The following is an 18,507-nucleotide window of genomic DNA, read 5'->3' on the forward strand; positions in this document are numbered from 1 at the left end:
GGGGCTGGAGATTGAACCTTAGTCCGCTGAGCTATCTCGCCTTGTTAACTTATTTTTTAAGGTAAATTAACACTTGGGGGAGGGAGAGGGAATGAAAAGAGAACTGAGGTCTGTTGTGCGAACGAGTGCGACTACCCGTGTACTGCGCACATGGACTAATGAGGGTAACGTTTCTTAGAATGAAAAAGAAGGGACAGTATACTCCTGGGAGGACTTTTTTTCCAGTACTCTTAGAGAACAAAATACATGGATAGCATAAAAAACAAAGAAACACCGCCTGTGAAAGCTGCGTCTCCCCCCATGCAGCTATTGGGACTGTCTCTGCTCAGCCCTGTATCAGATCGCATCCTTTCATCCTCATTGTCTGCTTCACTGCCAAGATGTTCCAACCACGCACTATAGTCAGCATAAACTGGCTGCAAAACGCAAACAGTGTTTTTTTATTTTTACTTTTTAGGGAAGGGTCTGCAGGGTGTTCAGGGTCTCGCTACTAGATCGGACTCGTAGTGACCTGCCTGTTTACAGCTGCCCAAGAGCTGGGATTACAGGCGCGCGCCGCCCGGGGATTGAACCCTGGCCCCTCTGCCTGCTTGCAGGCGCTTTAATCTGCTGGGCTATTGGCCGGCCCGAAAATAGTACTTCTTTTTTTTTTTTTTTTTTTTTGCGGAACCGGGGATTGAACTCAGGCCCTTGTGCTTGCCAGGGAAGCGCTTATTCCACTGAGCCATCTCCCCGTCCCCGAAAATAGTATTTTTAATAAAAAAAATAAAATCTGCTTGGCGTGGCGACGAACGCCTGCAGCAGGGCGCTGAGGCAGGAGGATCGCGAGTTCCAGGCCGGCCTGGGAGACATAGTGAGTTCAAAGGCAGCCTGGACCGCAAGGGACTCCACTCAAAAGCCAAACCAAAGCCAAGGAACTCGCTTCGATCACGAATAGGGTAATTATCAGTAGCGGCCGCGCACATAAGTGGACAGGTCTGGACATCAGACAACCTCATGGGGGAAAGCGTCTACAGCAAACTCCAGAGCCGAACAGAAGACAGCGCGCGCGGCGGAAGTAGAGACGCCGGCGAGGGGCGGGGCTTCCTGATGCGTGGAACCGGAAGTCGGTTACGGCCGGAAAGTAGTCCCGTCCGCGAGGCTTTGCGACAGTGTCGCGTTCAGTCAGCACCGAACCGAAAAGAGCGGCGCGGCGGCGGCCCCAGCAGTAGCGGTGGCCTGGTGCTGTGCGATGGCGGACATGGAGGACCTGTTCGGCAGCGACGCGGACAGCGACGCGGAGCGCAAAGGTGGGGCCCCGGGCTCCGGCCGACGCGCGCTCGGCGGGTGTTGCGGGCCCGGCTGCGCCCCTTTTTCCGCCGGCCGCGAGCGGGGTTCGCGGTGCCCCGGTGCTGGCTGTGGCCGCGGGCGCGGTCGGTCGGCGGATGACAGGGGGCGCGGAAGCGGCGCTGTGCGCGGGACGCCCCGAGTGAGCGGGCACGCGGGGAGCAGATGGGCCTCGGCCTAGGGCAGCCGTGCAGAGTTGCGACGAGATGCACGGAAGGACGGACGTCCGTGGTGGGTAGGGGGTGGATGAATGGACGTTCGTGGCGGCTGCCTGGTGGAGGGGTGGGCGGACGTTTAGGGTGAGGGGAGGCTACGGGTGGCTGCGTGGATGTGCACGCTGGGCCCTCGAGGGCGGAAGGACGCCTGTTTTGGTGAGCGGATGGTGCGTGTGTCAGTGGTGGATGGAGCGATGGATGGATGCTCACGGTGGATATGATGCATGGGCGGAGGGGCGGATGCGGGTGATGGAGGATGCATGGATGGTGGGACGGGTGTTTATGGTGGGTGGAAGTATCCTGCACTGGCGCTGCGGGTGTGCTCGTTTAAAATACAAAGAGGATTTCTTTGAGGTAAGAAAGAGCTCTGCGCCAAGCTCCGAACGCTTATAACCCTCCAGGCTCAGCGTGGTGTATCTGTATGTATATGTTTTCCTTAGCTAGATGCGTTGTTGTGGTTCTTTCCTCTTTCTCTCCTGCATTTGCCCCCCGCTCCACCTTATGCGTGATTTATGAAGCATAGTGAAAGGGGCACGGAGGAGGGCTTGGGCTCCTGCTGGGCGGGTGGCCAGGAGAAAGGCGACCAGGATGAACACGCTGCAGCTCCCTGGCTAGGTGCATGCTGGTAAGTACCTGGGTGGGTAGAAGGATTTTGTGCATTCCCATTGCAAGGCTGAAGTGCAAGGAAGCAGTGCATGGACGTGCTTGGTTTTCGGGGCCGCATTTTCTGAAACCTCCTTATAAACCTGTTGCAGCTTTCATCCCTCTCACTGTTAGATAATAGACTCTGGGGTCTGCTCCTGGTCGGTCCTGCTGCACTTGAAGGTCGCTGCTGTTCCTAAAGGTGGCACGGATGTGACGATCTAATGTCTGGCGTATCTCATCATCTGCCTGTCAATGAGAGTTGTGGAAGTAGATGACAAGCGTCTTAGAAGAAGAGGTAGCAGCCCTACCTAGACCCAGTGTGCTGCTTTTCTAAATGTGCCAGGTTTTTAACTTTTTTCAAAGTGGTTTGGTGGTTTTCATACTATAAGTGCTGTACATCTTAAGTTACATTTGTTGCTAAGTGTTTCCTTCTGTTTGGTTCTACTGCAGGTAGAGTTGTTTTCTTAATTTCACTTTGGATTGCGGTTTACTAGTGTATAGGAATACAGCTGATTCTTGTGTGCTGATCTTTTATTCTGCAACCAGGGCTCAGTGCATTAGCTATACTGTAGGTATTCAGGGTTTTCTCCACATAAGATCATGTTGTGAATACATGACAGCTTTTTTCCTCCCAGTTTTGATGACTGTTTCTCACATTTATATAATTGCCCTGGCTAGTACTGTCTGCAGCATGATTGTTTCAGTCCTTATTTACAAAGAGAGCATTAGGTTTCGTCATTGTTAGGATATAGGCTGTGGGCCTTTTGTAGATATCTTTTCTCTCCTTGGTGCTGGGGGATCGAGCCCAGGGCCTTACAAAGTGCTCGCCAAAGGCCTACACCCACAGCCCTTTTATTGGAGATAGCATCTGCTAAGTTGCCTGGGCTGATGCTCTTGCCTCAGCTGGGAGCCACCACTTCTGGCTCGGACATGCTCTTTTTCTTGTTGAGGAAGTTGCCTTCTATTCCTACTTGAGTGGCTTCATCATGAAAGAGTGTTGGATTCTGTCAGGTGTTTTTCTGCATCATTTAAAATGATCACATGGGGCTGGTGAGATGGCTCAGTGGTCTAAAGCACCTACTTACAGCAAGCTTAGCAAAGCACAGGGACCACAGTTCAATTCCCCAGCACCACATGCCAGCCAGCCCCGCCCCCTGGTGGGCCGAGCTGGCCACACACACACACACACATACACACAAAAATAAAAATTAAAAAAAAAATAAAATGATCCCATGGTTTCTTTCTTTATTCTTGATATTGTATTTCAGTTTAGTGCTTAGATCTTGAGCCATTGTGTTCCTAAGATAAAATCCCACCTGTTCATAGTGTATATGTCTTTTGAATATGCTGTTGGATATATTCCGCTAATTATTATTATTGTTTGTTTTGTTTTTTGTCTTTTTGAAACTGGGTCTCACTATGCAGTTCAGGCTAGGTTGGTACCCTTTTCTCCTCTTGTTCTTCCTGTGTCCTTTCAGCTTCTTTTTTTCCTCTCATCCCCAGTTGTCTTTATTCACATTGTTTTTTAAATTTTTATTTTATTTTTTTTGTGTTCTTGAGACAGGGTCTTGCTATGCAGTTCAGACTGGCCTTGAGCTCACTTTGTAACCCAGGCTTGTCTCAAACTCGCAATGATCTTCCTGCCTCAGCTTCCTGAGTGCTAGGATTCCAGATGTGTAGCACCATGCCCAGCGTGATGCTGGCTTGTTATTATTATTTTTGTTTTTTTGAGACAGGGGCTCACTATGTAGGTTGGTCTTGAACTCACTATATTCCCCAGGTTGGCCTCAAACTTTTTTTTTTTTTTTTGAACCGGGGTTTGAACTCAGACCCTTGCACTTGCTGGGGAAGCGCTTATACTACTGAGCCATCTCCCCAGCCCCATGGCCTCAAACTTGTGCCAATCCTTTCTTAGCCTCCCAAGTGCTAGGATTACAGGCATGTTCCACCACATCCAGCTATTATTTATTTTTTCAGGCTGGCCTTGAACTCACAGAGATCCTCCTGCCACAGCATCCCAATATTGAGATCATAGGAGTGTACATCAACCCCTAAATGCTCATTTGTAGTCTTTTCATCTGTATTCATGATGGATACTGATCTGTATTTTTTTTTTTTTTTTTAAGGGTGTTTCACTTGGGCTTTGCTTGAGAATCATGCTGACCTCACAGAATGAGTTAGTGAGTAAATGTTCCTTCCACTTCAGGTTTTTGGGCAGAGCCCAAGACAGTAGGTATTAATGCTTCTTTAAGCGCCTGATAGGGCTTGGCAGGGAAACCATCTAGTCCTGGGCTTTTCTTTGTTGGAAACTTTCCCAGTGGTGAATGCATTCAAACTCTTTGTTTTAGATACACGCAGAATTTCCGTGTCGTAGTTCTAGTTTCTCGTCCCTGTGAGCACTGTGGCGTGCAGTGCGCTGCGGCTGGTGGTGTTCTCGTGGTCCGCACAGCCAGAGGACGCCCCTGCCCTCACTCCTGACTCCATCAGGCAAAGGACTTGCCAGTTTTGCTTCCAAGACACATTTATGGTTTCATTGATTCCATTGTTTCTGAATGCTTTATGTCACTAATCTCTGCTCTATTTTTTTTTTTTTTTTGGTACTGGGGATCGAACTTAGGGCCTTGTGCTTGCCAGGCAGGTGTTCATGCTGCTGAGCTATCTCCCGAGCCCTTTGCTTTAATCTGTATCATTTTTTTCTGCATGTTGGGTTTAGTTATTTTTTTTTTTCCCAAGTTTTTAAAGTAAAAGATTAGGTTTTTGATTGGAGTTTGTTTTCATTCTTTTCTCTCTCCCTCTTCCTCCTCTCTCTCCCTCCCTTCCACTTTCCTCCCCTCCTCTTTCCTGATACTGGGGATTGAACCTAGGGCCTTTTCACTGAGCTACATTCTCAATCCTTTTTTAGTTTTTGGAGAGGGTCTCACCAAGTTGCCCAGGCTGAGCTTGAACTTGTGATTCTCCTGCCTCAGGCTTGGGAGAGATTTTTCTTTTTTTTTTGGTAGAACCAGGGATTGAACGCAGCCCCCTGTGCTTGCCAGGCAAGCGCGTATTCCACTGAGACATCTCCCTGGCCCTGAGATTTTTCTTCCTTAATAGAGGTATTTATAGCTGTATGTTGCTCTGGAGTACTATTTTCTTTTTTCTTTTTTTTTTGTGGGGGAGGGTGGGTACTGGGAATTGAACTCAGGACCTTAAGTTTGCCAGGCAGGCGCTTGTGCCACTGAGCTATATCTTGGTCCCTTTCTTTGTATCTTGAAAGTACTGGTGTGCCCTGTTGTTTCATTTTCATTCACCACAATTTTCTAATTGCCTTCGTGACCCCTCAGTTAACTCCAGGGTTGTTTAAAAGCATGTTGCTTCATGTCCACGTTTTTGAGTTTTTCATCGTTGTCTCTGTTGCTGATTCCTAATCTCATTCCATTGAAGTCAGAGGCTCTACTTTGTGTGACTTTAGTCTTTTAGGACTGAGGCTTTTGGGGCTGAAGAGATAGCTATTGGCCTATGTGTCTGCCTGGCCTGAGTCCAATCCCTGGTACCACGTGCTCCATGGGCCCTGAAACTGGGCGTGATGGCGCAGGCCTATAATTCCAGTGCTGGGGAGGCTGAGACAGGAGGATCACTAGGAGTCTGAGCTGCAGAGTGAGACCCTGTATCAAATAAATAAATATTAAAAAGAAATAAGAAGAAACCAAGACTGAGGCTTTTGCGTCCTACGCGGTCCCTGGAGAGCGCGTGGGCAGCTGTGTCTGTACTCCTCACAGCCACGGCTGTCCATTGGGCCGGCTCACGGTTGTAGTACATGGTGGCTTCGGCCATTCCTCACCCATGGCAAGGAGTGCAGTGGTGTCCACTGAGGGCTGCTCTGTGTATCTCTCACAGTGCAGCTGGCTACTAGTCTAGAAGGACCCTGTTACTTTATAGCACCCTTCTTGGTCTCTTGTAACAGTTTTAGCTTTTAGTCCCTTTTGTCTGATGTTAGCACAGCCATCTCAGCTCTCTGCCTTCCTATTTGTATAGTATCTCTTTCTCCACAGTTCACTTATAACCCTGAGGGTTTGGTCCTAAAGGGAGTGCCTTGCAGACACCTTAGATCCTCCCTGAGTGGCTGGGATTATAGGGGTGCCCCCCCGTCCTGTCTCGCTGGTTTCTGTGTAGTAGCTTTTGTTCCTTAGTTCCTCCATCACTGCCTGCATCCACTGTCGTTTTTCTTCTCTAGCGTAACTGTTTTGATTTCCTTTTTTTTTTTTTTTGTACCGGGAATCGAACTCAGGACCTTGCAGTTGCCAGGTGTAAGCTATACTGCTGCTGAGCTATCTCCTTGGCTGATTTCCTCTTCCTGTGTACTCTTTCCTCAGTGATTACCCTACATATTACAGTTGTCTTAACTTATAACTAGTTGGGATCAATACTGATTTTATTTATGTATTTATTTACTTATTTTTGCTCTGTTTTGTTTGAGACAAGGTCTGCTGTGTAGTTCAGGCTGACCTTGAACTCATTTCTTAGCCCAGGCTGGTCAGCTCACAGTGATCCTCCTGCCTCAGCCTCCTGAGTGTTGAGATTACAGGCACGTGCCTCCGTGCTGGGTTCAACACCGATTTAATTTCAATAGCGCACGCAGACTGTTCTGGCATAGGTCCATCCTCTCACCTTTATGTTGTCACTGTTCAGATCACAACTTTGTGTGTTGTCTGGTCAAGGGTTGGATTCATGGTATTGTTTTGCATGGTTGTCCTGTGTATCTGAGTGAAAAAGAAAAGGAGCTGTTAGCCTGAGAGACACTGACACTGCCCTTTGTACTTGATGTCCACTACTGTTCTGGTGGTTATTTCTTTATGGGCTTCGAGGAATTCTCTGTTGTCTTTTTATTTTAGCCTGAAGGACTCCCTTTAGTTTTTCTTGTAGGACAGATCTAGTTACCAATTCTCAGGTTTTTTTTTCTTTTTTTATGTATTTGGTCTTTCTTTCTTTCTGATATTTTGAGACAGGTTTTGCTATGTACTTAAGGCTGGTTTTAAACTCACTGAGATCCTCCTGCCTCAGCCTCCTGAGTGTGTGGGGGGGTTACAGCATGCGCTGACAGCCCTCCCCTTCCCGAGGCTAGCTGGCAGAGCTCATGGGAGTGCGCTCAGGCCTTGGGCAGCTTCGTGGCTCCGCCACGGAGTGAGATCTCAAAGCGGTAAAATAGAGCAGGGTGGGATGCAGTGTGAAGGGCCTGACTTAATTTGAGGACAAGAGCCTGCCCTGCCGCCGCACGAGCCCCACGGCAGTGCCCGGGCCAGGGATGGGGCGGCAGGCGCTCTGGGAGTTCTCCGCCCACGGCTTGCAGCGCCCTGCAGCTGCTTCGGCGCTCACGCGCGTTGTGTGCCCCGCAGATTCTGACTCCGGATCCGAGCTGGACTCCGACCAGGAGCACGCCGCGTCGGGCAGCAACGCCTCCGGGAGCGAGAGTGAGCAGGGCGAGGCGGACGCGGGGCAGCCGAGCAACAAGGAGCTCTTCGGGGACGACAGCGAGGACGAGGGAGCCTCGCGCCACAGCGGCAGCGAGGACCCGTCCGAGCCTTCCGACAACAGGTCGGAGGCCTCGGAGCGCTCGGACCACGACGACAACGACGGCTCCGACGCGGAGCAGCGCAGCGGCTCGGACGCCCAGCGCGAGGACCCGGACGACGGCCCCCGCTCGGAGGCGGGCGGCTCGGACAAGGCCGGCTCGGAGGAGGACGGGTGGGGTGCAGAGGACAGGAGCGAGCCGTCGGACGAGGAGGAGCCGGCCGCGGCGTCCGATGAGGATCGCCTGCCCAACTCCGACGAGGAGGACCGGCCCACGCTGTCCGAGGACGAGGGGCCGCCGCTGTCCGAGGAGGACAAGGCAGACTCCGATGAGGAGCAGCCCGCGGCGTCCGACAACGAGGACGAGAAGCAGAACTCTGAGGATGAGGAGCGGCCACGGGGCTCTGCCGAGGACAAAGCGCAGAACTCTGAGGACGAGCGGGCCCTGGCCTCGGACGAGGACCGCAGGCCGTCGGAGGACGAGGAGGAGGAGCAGGAGCGCAAGTCAGGTGGGCGCAGGGGCCTCGGCGGCCCTCTCTGTTTGCACCTTTTCTAACTACTTGCGTGGCTGCTTTCCAGCCCCACTCTTCTTAAAGACTTTCTCCTTGCTGCCACCACAAGGGACGGCAGACAGGTTCACGGTGGCTCACAGTTCAGAGGGTTCAGGCCACAGTGGGCTGGCTCCAGAGCAGGATGGCATGGTGGAGAGGCATGGGCCGGCCCCAGGAAGCTGGAGGATGAGGCAGACCCTTGCTGGTTCTCACCCAGGGCCCCTCCCCACCAGGCCCTGCCCCCAATAGTAAGCTGGCTATTAGCTGCATGATGCCTGCCAGTGCAGGGAGCTCTTGGGAACAGCTGGATCTAAACCCCAACACTGCTGCCATCTACTTCCCTTCCCACTTGTCAGCTGACGGCACGTCGGAGGGAAGCAAGGAAAGGCAGCGGTAGTGGAGAGCACTGTGGTGCTAGAGGTGCTGGATAAAGGACAGAGTGGGTCCATTTCCACAGCTACCCAGGAAGCACAGCTTGCAGTTCATGAGGGCAGCCCTTCCTGGAGGCAGACACTGCCCCCTGGTTGTCTCTGACAGGCCTGAGATGTGGGTGCCGTGGCATGCGTGGTGTGATCAGGTGCCCAGGAAAACTGATGGCGTTTGCAGAAGACGAACGCATGTAATTGAACTGCACCACCCTCGCCAATCTCTGTGCTTGCTTAGGGCTGAGTCTGCAGTGGGGGCCAGTCAGTGGGCTGCCAGGGGGATGTGACATCAGCTGTGTGGTTGTTGACCAGTGACCTCCACACTGTGTTCCCCCATGGAGGAGAGGGCCTGGCTCGCCCCTCCCTGCAGACCAGCTTCACTGTGCTGAGCCAGTGCCTGTGCCCACACTTGTTTCGGTCTGTGCTTATACGCTGGTTGGTTGGTTGTGATGCGGCTGCGATTACGCACAACTTCTACCTGTGCTCTCCAGAATCCGCAAGAGGCAGCGATAGCGAAGATGAAGTCTTACGTATGAAACGCAAGAACGCGATTGCTTCGGATTCTGAGGCAGACAGTGACACCGAGCTGCCCAAAGGTACCTGTCGTCTTCTGTGCCTCCTCTTCTGCCGAGCTGGGGCACATCCCCACCCCGTGCACTCCCAGGGCTGCAGGGCCCGAGGCGGCTGAGGTACAGCTTCCTGGTTTAGCTAGAATGCAGTCCCGCTGGGTGCCAAGGTTCCGCTGGGGCAGAATTCTGCAGCTTGAGTCATGACTGTCGCAGCGCTCAGAGCGCTTCATTCTTAGCAGTTAAACATCAGATTAAGAAAGAGACAGTAATCACATAAAAGCGAGAAAGGATGGAATTATAGCAGAACAGTTGTGAGGCACTATTTAAACTCAGTCAGCACCGCACCCAGCGCGGTGGTGCATGCCTGTAATCCCAGCACTCAGGCGGCTGGTCCCAGGACGCTGGCCTGCTGGTGGACTCCGCAAGTGTGGAGTGGGCCAAGTGCTGAGCTCTGCAGGAGGGAGCCCAGGCTCTTGGCGCTCACGCAGAGCAGGGGCAGCTCTTGGATTGCACTTTGGGGTCCTTTGGGGCTGTGCTCTGGGGTCCTGGTGCCAGGTGGACTGAGAGCTGTGCTGAGGCTGGCACTGGGCTCTGAAGCTTCTTAGTGCTAACGCCAGGGCTTTCTCTCCTGCACTGAAGACGGCAGTGGCACTATGGACCTGTTTGGAGGTGCAGACGACATCTCTTCTGGCAGTGACGGGGAGGACAAGCCACCCACCCCGGGGCAGCCCCTGGTGAGTGTGATGCCTGCAAGTGCCCGCCTGGCACCCAAGGGCCGGGGCAGCAGGGAGGGGCTTCATCCCTGGGGGGACTTGATGATGGCTGTGCTAGGAGAGTTGGGCGGGCGAGCAGACGAGTTACTCAGTTCTGGAGGAAGTGGGCGGCCAGTGGGGAGGGTAGCTGTCAGTCCTGGGTGTCAAAAGGTGACTCCTGTCCCGTGACCCCTTGTCCATGGGCCGGGTGAGAAGATTTGCAGAGAAGAGTCGGTCTGCTCCCTGATCCCTGAGGAGTGGGTGGAAACTCCATGGTTCTTTCCCCAGGATGAAAATGGACTGGCTCAGGAGCAGCAGGAGGAGGAGCCCATCCCCGAGACCAGGATAGAGGTGGAGATACCCAAAGTGAACACTGACTTGGGCAACGACCTATACTTTGTCAAACTGCCCAACTTCCTCAGTGTGGAGCCCCGGTAAGGCACACCTGGGGTTTTCGGGATCGTGAGGAGAAGCAGAGGTATTTTTTATAAAGAGCTGAGTTGATGAATAAAACAAAATGGACAGTTCATTGTATGTCTCTGAAATGATAAACATACTGAGATAGAAAAGAGTGGATCACTTTTAAAGGAGGCGTTTCCTCCTTGTGATTCTTTTAGCCACATGAGACTTTCTTATGAAAGAAAGAAATACAAGTCTGTCTTTAAGCCTTGTTAAGGTCCTGGGGATCTAGCGCAGGCCCTCACACATGCCTGGCAAGTGCTGTCCTACTGAGCTACATCCCTGGCCCTTTTAAAGTTCTATTTTAAAACCATCTCATTAAGTGGTCCAGGCAGACCTTAAACTTGTGATCCTCCCGCCTCAGGCCAAGTGACTGGAGTTACGGGTGTGTGACACCACACTTGGCTCTTCAAGAGACTTTTTAACTAATGTAGCCCTAAAAAACCTGAAATTAGCCAGGCATGTGGCACACACCTGGCTCTCTGGAAAGCTGAGGCAGGAAAAACACAAGTTCAAGCCCAGCCTGACTAACTTAGGGAATTAGTGAGACCCCCATCTCAAAACATACAGTTAAAACTATGGCTGGAGTGCTGGGAAGATCGCTCTGCACTCTAAGCATCTGTCTGGCAAGCACAAGGACCTGGGTTTGATCCCCGGTACCACATGCTGTGCCGGCCCTGGAGCCCTGGACGTGCTGTTACCCCGAAACGGGGTGTGATGGCACACACCTGTAATTCCAGTTCTGGGCAGACTGAGACAGGATCATCACAAATCTGAACTGCATAGTGAGACCCTATGTTAATAGAAATAAAAATAAATAAATAAAACATTAAAAAAACAAACAAACATGGGCTGGAGAGATGGCTCAGTGGTCTGAAGCACCTACTTAGAACAAGCTTAGCAAAGCATCAGGGACGCGGTTCGATCCCCCAGCACCACATGCCAGCCAGCCCCGCCCCCTGGTGGGCTGAGCTGGCCACACACCCCTCTCTCTCTCTCTCTCTCTCTCTCTCTCTCTCTCTCTCTCAAATAAATAAAAAAAATTAAAAAACAAACAAACAAACAAAAAAACCCATGGCTGGGGATGCAGTTCATTGTGAAGGCCCTGGGTTCCATCTCAGTACTGTAAAGAAAAAACCCTGAGATGGAAGGGGTGAAATTTGCTAGGGAAACTGCCCTTGTCCATTTTATCTGTCACTGCTGCCACAGGCCAGGGTTTTTACATAATTACACAGGGCTGCCAGGTGCTTACTAAGTTGATATAAATCTCCTGTGTGATTTAAGTGTTGATTTGGACAGCTAGAACGTAGGCGGCCTACTATTGGAAAGACTGCATAATCAGAAGAAACAGGATTTTGAATATTTAGCCTTGATGCTACTTTATTCAAGCAGTTTGTGTGAACACATTTTTTGTTGTTGTTTGTTTTGGTACTGGGGATTGAACTCAGGACCTTGCACTTGTCAGCAGGGACTTGTGCCGCAAAGCTACATCCCCAGCCAGCACTACATCTTAAGAAGTTACAGTAATTTGAATATTTCTCAAAGCTGAGCGCGAAGATACTGGCCATCATGGCTTTTTAAGTTTCTGATATATTGGTGTGTATTGATAAGATTCGATAGTCTATAACTATATGATAATCATCTGCTTTAAAAACAATTTGTAGACCTTTTGATCCCCAGTACTATGAAGACGAATTCGAAGATGAGGAAATGCTGGACGAAGAGGGTAGAACCAGGTTAAAATTAAAGGTACTGTTCCTCACCGTCCCCTCTTACAAAGTAGAACGTGGGGTTCTTGAAATGTGAGGGTTTGAGAATGATTTTTTTATGTTTCCTGTTCAATTAACCAAACGAATTACTTGCCAGTGCAGAGTATTTTTAAGAAAATGTAGTAATTGAGAGTCTGACTTTACATACCCAGCATGGTGGGGTACTGCCAGACAGATTAGAAAATGGGAGCCCTAAATGTTACTTTGCTGATCTTTTCTCCATAAAAAAGTCAGTTCTGCAATATTTTTCTTGCTATTAATATTTTTTGATGCTTTTTAAAAATCAGCAGCTGTTTTCTTCAGAGTAGAAGTACAGCTGGGCATGGTGGCACACAGCACGTGCCTGTAATCCCAGCACTCGGGAAGCTAGGCGGAAGATCAGTGTGAGTTGTAAGAACTGCAGAGTGAGGCCCTGTCTCAAAAGGAAAGAGGAGTGCTGCCTTTAGGTACTAGGAAGTTAGCGCTCCCTTCGCGTGTGCTGTTGGTAAAGTGTCTGCCCCCTTCTAAGGCGCAAATTGTGTGTGCAGGCAAATCACACTCCAAAGGAAAATTTATTCCCAGCCCCTAACACCTCGCCCACAGCCTGTTCACCCGTTGTTCTTCCGGTTGTCCAGTGCATGGCTATGGACCGAGTCCCCACGCGTGTCCTTGGGAGCCGGTGCTGCTCCGCCTAAGGGGCTGCGGGTCTCCTCGGGAGGGGCAAGAGCTACAGGCATCTGGGAGCTGCGCTGTGCCGGGAAGTGAGGGCACTGGACACCTGCTGTGAGGTGAGGCGGGGGCCGTGCACTTTAAGTCTGCGCACCCCAGGGGGTTCCAGGAAATGCTCAACTGTTCAGTCCATAGTGTGCATGGGTGCTGTACCGGGCAAGGCAGCCTGTGTGTGTGTGTGTGTGTGTGTGTCTAATTCCCCGCTGTCAGTGCAGTGGGTTTCCAGGATGCTGCTGATAATCTGCGTGTGGCTCCTGAGCCGAGTTTCCTGGAAGCCCGCTAAGCTTTCGAGATTGTCAGGCTCCCAACTTTTCAAACCTGGGGTCTCATTTCTGTGGGACACTTCTTGAGCCCTACTGGTGTGAGAAGCCCCTGACTTGCTGGTCCTGGGCAGGGTTTTCTGTCCTGAGATTTTGTGTTGTGGTTTGTGTATGTGTGTGTTTGAGACAGGATCTCACTGTGCAGTTCAGGCTGGCCTTTGTAGTCCAGGCTGGTCTTGAACTCAGAATAGTCCTCCTGCCTCAGCCTCCTGAGTGCTGGGATTACAGGCGTGCAGTACCATGCCCAGCTTGTTTTGGTGTTTTGAGCTCTGCGAGAACTCGCCTCACATGGCTCTCAGCTCTGAAGTGGCCTTGTGGGCTCAGGCTCGTGCCTGTCACCCGCAGCCTTTGCTGTGTCGGCATCCCAGCCTGGAAGCAGATGGAGGGCTGGGCTGAGTGGCGTTTGGATTCTAGGAGCTCAGCAATTCCTGAAGCAGATTTCTTTCCTGTTTTGAAATACTTCACTTAGCATTTCTAGGTGATTAAAGTGAGATGGTTCAGTGCTTATTTTACAGCTCGATTGTGTCTCTTCAAGAGAAAAAGCATCAAGGCAGCTGAGCTGCAGCTTCCTACTGTGTCGGTGTTTTAACACAGGTAGAAAATACAATCCGGTGGCGGACACGCCGCGATGAAGAAGGGAATGAAATCAAGGAAAGCAACGCTCGCATCGTCAAGTGGTCAGATGGCAGGTGAGCTGAGGAGGGAGGAGCCGGGGACTGCCTCCCCTCAGGGTCTTCTGTGCTGCCCAGCCTGGCCCTAAATTCCCGGGCTCAAGTAGTCTTCCTGCCTCAGCCACCCAAAGTCGCAGCTGAGTCCTTGGGGGAAGAGCATAGCTCCTCCGGGCTTAGGTAGGAAACATGAGAGAAAAAAGCAGGTTCACTGGGGATGCACAGACCCAGGTACATCAAGCGTGGCCCTCTGGGCACAGCCTGTAGCCTGGCGGTTAGGCTGCCAGGCCCCGTTGCCCAGGCCTGCAGCTGGGCATTTGGGACCACATCCCCCCGAGGCTGTCGCAGAGGCAGCGTGCGCTGTCACCCAGCTTCCTGACCCCATTGTCCCTTGGAGTCTTTAAGGGGAGGGGCAGCCTGGGTCATGCAGTCCAGGGGTGGCAGGCAAAGTGGAGATCTCAGGACTAACCGTGCTTCTGTCCCCAGCATGTCTCTGCACCTGGGCAATGAGGTCTTTGATGTGTACAAGGCACCGCTGCAGGGCGACCACAACCACCTCTTCATCAGGCAGGGCACGGGCCTGCAGGGACAAGCCGTCTTCAAGACGAAGCTGACTTTCAGGTAACCATGCTGGGGTCCTGCGGCTTGCTTCCTGGAGAGGGTCCACGGCCACTCTGTCAGCATCTCAGTGGCTGTTACAGAGACCAGGCTGTTGCCAGGCCAACAGGGGCACCCTGTAAGCAAGCATGTCAGTCTGTCCACTCCTCTGGCCTCTGTAGCTGCCACATACGGACTACACAGTCATGTGTCCCAGATCTGGGGGGCTGAGCCATGCCGTGGGGCTACTGGTTTGTGGTGGAGCGAAGCTTGGGTCGCCCTCTTGCAGCACCCCACACCCTTGCAGGGCTGTCTCCAGGCTGCTGGGGAGGGTGCTGGCTGCACTGTGGCATTGCTGGGGACACGGTGCTGGCTAGGCCTCAGCTTTGGAGTGGCACTGTCACATGGCGGGTGTCACATGGGCTGTGTGGCGCTCTGCCCAGCCCTGTGGACGGCCTTGTGCCTTCCTGTCTGTGAGCCCAGGGCAGGAGCTCGAGGCCTGCAGCACTGGAAGCACAGCCTCGTGTGGAGGGCCTGTGCCGCTTCGGGAAGGCGCTCTCCTGCCAAGTGCTCCTCAGCACGGCTTCTGTTGTTCATGTTTCAGTGTGAATTTGCTTTTATAACGTGTCCTATTATTTTATTATTTGCGGGCACCGGGGATTGAACTCAGGCCCTCGCTGACTGCTTTGCTCGTATCTGCAGACCGCACTCTACAGACAGTGCCACGCACAGGAAGATGACGCTATCACTGGCAGATAGATGCTCGAAGACACAGAAGATCAGGATCTTGCCGATGGCTGGCCGCGACCCCGAGTGCCAGCGCACGGAGATGATCAAGGTGCGTGGCCGGGCTCCGTCCCCCAGGGCAGCCTCCGGACTGACTTGGAGCTGGAGTGATCTCCAGTGTGGCCCGTGGGGGCTGTGCGGCTCGGGGTTACCCTTCCCTCGCCCTAAGCCCTGGGCCTCAGTTCCCAATTCTGCCCCCTGGGACACCCGAGCAGAAGGAGGAGGAGCGCCTGCGAGCCTCCATCCGCCGCGAGTCGCAGCAGCGCCGCATGCGGGAGAAGCAGCACCAGCGCGGGCTGAGCGCCAGCTACCTGGAGCCGGACCGCTACGACGAGGAGGAGGAAGGCGAGGAGTCCATCAGCCTGGCCGCCATCAAGAACCGCTACAAAGGCGGCATCCGTGGTGAGTGTCTGCCCCATGCTGCATCCAGACCCTGCGTGTCATGGCGCCAGGCCCGGTGCCCTGAGTGCTCCCTACTGCAGTCTCGTAGTCATGTAGGCATGGTGCAGAGTCCTGAGACCTGAGTTTTCCGTCTTCCCCGGGGAGCTCCATAGCTGGCAGTGTCCTGGGGTGGGTGGGAGTGAGCGCTGGACTCTGAGGGTCTCCGCTGCTCTGCCTCAGCCCTGCCCTTCTCGGCCGAGCGACTTTGAGGACCTGTGGCCTCCCCTAACTTCCAGTCTGTTGGCCATGGGCAGTCAGAGCCAGCAGGACGGGCATCTGTGGTAGGTTTGGTACAGAAGGCAGCTGCTGCCAAGCCTGCCTGTCAGTATCTTGACTATCTGGATGCCCACGTGGCTGTGGAGGAGGCCCTAGGCCACCTGCGTCACCTGCAGCTGGGGAGTCACCATCTGACGCCTTGTGCCTGGGGACCATGCATCTTCTCATCTTGTCTGTGATGTTTTAAAAACACCCATTTTCTTTTCTCTGAGCACCCTATGAAATGGGACGCTTGTCCTCTTGCAGTGACTGTGCTTGGCTTGGGGACCATAGTGCACCTTTTTATCTCTGTCAGTTCTAATTTCCCACAGAAAAATCAGTGCGCTTTGGCCGCGCAGCAGGAGTGTTAAGGTCTCGGAGATGGGCTGAGGGCTCGTGGGAGCGCTGCGGTCAGTCCCTTGGTCCCTCCAGGCAGGTGTGGGAGGATCTGAAGCCCACCGAAGGGAGAAGCCGCTCAGACCCTTGCTCTGCTTTCAGAGGAGCGAGCCAGGATCTACTCCTCGGACAGCGATGAGGGCTCGGAGGAGGACAAGGCGCAGAGGCTGCTTAAGGCCAAGAAGCTCAATAGCGACGAGGTGAGCATGCTCAGAGCTGGGTCCTGGGCCCGGGCAGACTTGGCTCCCGTGAGGTGACAGCTCAGTGGCAATTTGGGAATGGGAGGCGATAGGGACAGTCCTTGTTCGGGCAATATTTATCCCTCGGCAAGTGGAAGCTGTGAGTAGAAATGGTGAGTCTGGGGGCTCGGTGTATTCTTGGGTCTCCTCTTAAGTGACATTTCCCTTTTTGCTTTAGTAAAGACCTGCAGCCTGGCAGAGCCACTGGCCTTTCTGCCAGCCCTCTTGTCCCCTCCTGGCAGCATGGACTGCGCCTTTCCTGCCTGGCCAGCTTGCCACCCTGGCTTGAGGCCTGGCCTGGTGACAGTGGAGGGCTGTACCTTTGATACCAGTTCCAACCAGCCTGGGGGACCCCAAGTTTCCCCCAGTGTACTTAGGCAGGCATCCTGCTGCTGCTGCTGCTGCTCCTACACCCTTGCCTGGGTGAGCTGGCACCCCATCCTGTCCAGGAGAGTGGGTGACATGGTGGCAGATGGAGGCTGTGGCCTTCTCCAGTGAGACCCAGTCAGCCTAGAGGAGACTACCTGCCCGCTGGCTCCGGAGCTGGCTTGGAAGGAGTGGGCAGGAGAGGCCAGAGCCCTCACGCTCCTGTGGCCAGTTTCTGTCCGTAGGGACTGCGCTGATAGCGAGTGGGCTGTGCGTCTGTCCTCATTACCACTCCCACTGGGCACAGAGATGGGACAGGTTCCAGCCACCTTGCTCCAGTCTCCTTTGTGTCTCCCTCTCCCTTGGCCTGGGCTCTGGGTGGGCTAGTTCTGAGCTCGACAAAGATGGTGCGGTGCCAGGGCGCTGTGTGGGGTGCCGCTGGCACCCGTGGCCTTGAAGACTGGCTTGTCCTTAAGCTCAGCAAAGGACAAGCTGTCTGTTCATTTAGCGAATGTTGTTACCGAAGCAGCACTGGGGTTTCTAGGAGTTGCTCAGCTCACCACGTACATCCTAGAAATGTTCTTTTAAGATTAAAAAACAAAACATTTGCAGTATGTGGTAGCATTCATCATGGTTGATTTTTGGGTTTTTTAAAATGCCTTAGGAAGGCGAGCCGTCTGGAAAGAGGAAGGCGGAAGACGATGACAAGGCCAGTAAGAAGCACAAGAAGTATGTGATCAGTGACGAGGAGGAGGAGGAGGATGACTGAGGCATGAAATGCACAGACTTTTGTATCAGTTGTACAGTTTGTTTTATAAATATGTAAACATGAGCTATTTTGATTGAAATGGATTTGCATTTGTGTAATTTTAATTGTAATAAAAAAGCCCTTAAAAGTGAGTCTGTGTGTCTGGACAAGTGTTACTGCTGCATGTGAAGATGACTCATGAACCCGCCGTGCTGTCCCCACAGGTCATACAACCTGCGGGCCGCAGCCCCAGGGACGGCCCTTCCCCACCCCTGGCGGCACCTGGCATCGTGGCTGGTGGCACAGGACCTGACGGTCCCCAGGGGTGAGGCCAGCTCATATCCTGTGTGGCCCCTTCCTAATAGCTATGGAAACCCAATAGCAAGCAGTCACCGGAGGTTCTAGGCAGGCAGTGAGCTGGGGGCTGCTACTCACCCCGCGGGAGCCCACGCGTTCAGTAATCCACGGGCAGCGTCAGCAGTGCCTGTGAAGGCGGTCCTGACGCTGGGTCAGAGGGAGGTGCGCTAGGCACTCAAGGCCAGGTTGGCTCCTTTCATCTTTCTTGGCTTTAGTTTTGATCTTTTACAACACTGCCTTACAGGGATGGGGGTGGAGCTGGGCAGGAAAGCAGGAGTTCAGTGTGCACAGTCTGGGTTTGGGGGTCCAGAAGCCCCAAGCTGTCGGCGTGGCTCTGCTGTCCTGCAGGGCCAGGTACGGCTCCCTTC

At 53.0% G+C, this 18,507-nt stretch overlaps 1 protein-coding gene across 2 annotated transcripts; it reads left to right on the forward strand.

Moving 5' to 3' along the window:
• Positions 1-1,149: 1,149 nt before the first annotated feature.
• Positions 1,150-17,928, forward strand: Leo1 (LEO1 homolog, Paf1/RNA polymerase II complex component). 2 transcript variants are annotated; one of them, XM_023724022.1, is made up of 13 exons: positions 1,150-1,289; positions 7,559-7,950; positions 7,984-8,242; positions 9,201-9,305; positions 9,918-10,012; positions 10,319-10,464; positions 12,154-12,238; positions 13,881-13,975; positions 14,441-14,575; positions 15,254-15,389; positions 15,553-15,739; positions 16,532-16,629; positions 17,699-17,928. In XM_023724022.1, the coding sequence occupies exons 1-13, from the start codon at positions 1,232-1,234 to the stop codon at positions 17,801-17,803; spliced, it is 1,896 nt and encodes a 631-aa protein (XP_023579790.1). In that variant the 5' UTR covers positions 1,150-1,231; the 3' UTR covers positions 17,804-17,928. The 2 variants fall into 2 exon arrangements, with proteins under 2 accessions (XP_023579790.1, XP_004639047.1); XM_004638990.2 differs by having other exon boundaries at positions 7,559-8,242.
• The last annotated feature ends 579 nt before the right edge of the window (positions 17,929-18,507 follow it).

The sequence above is a fragment of the Octodon degus genome, unplaced genomic scaffold, assembly GCF_000260255.1.
Source record: "Octodon degus isolate 3935 unplaced genomic scaffold, OctDeg1.0 scaffold00105, whole genome shotgun sequence".
NCBI lineage: Eukaryota > Metazoa > Chordata > Mammalia > Rodentia > Octodontidae > Octodon > Octodon degus.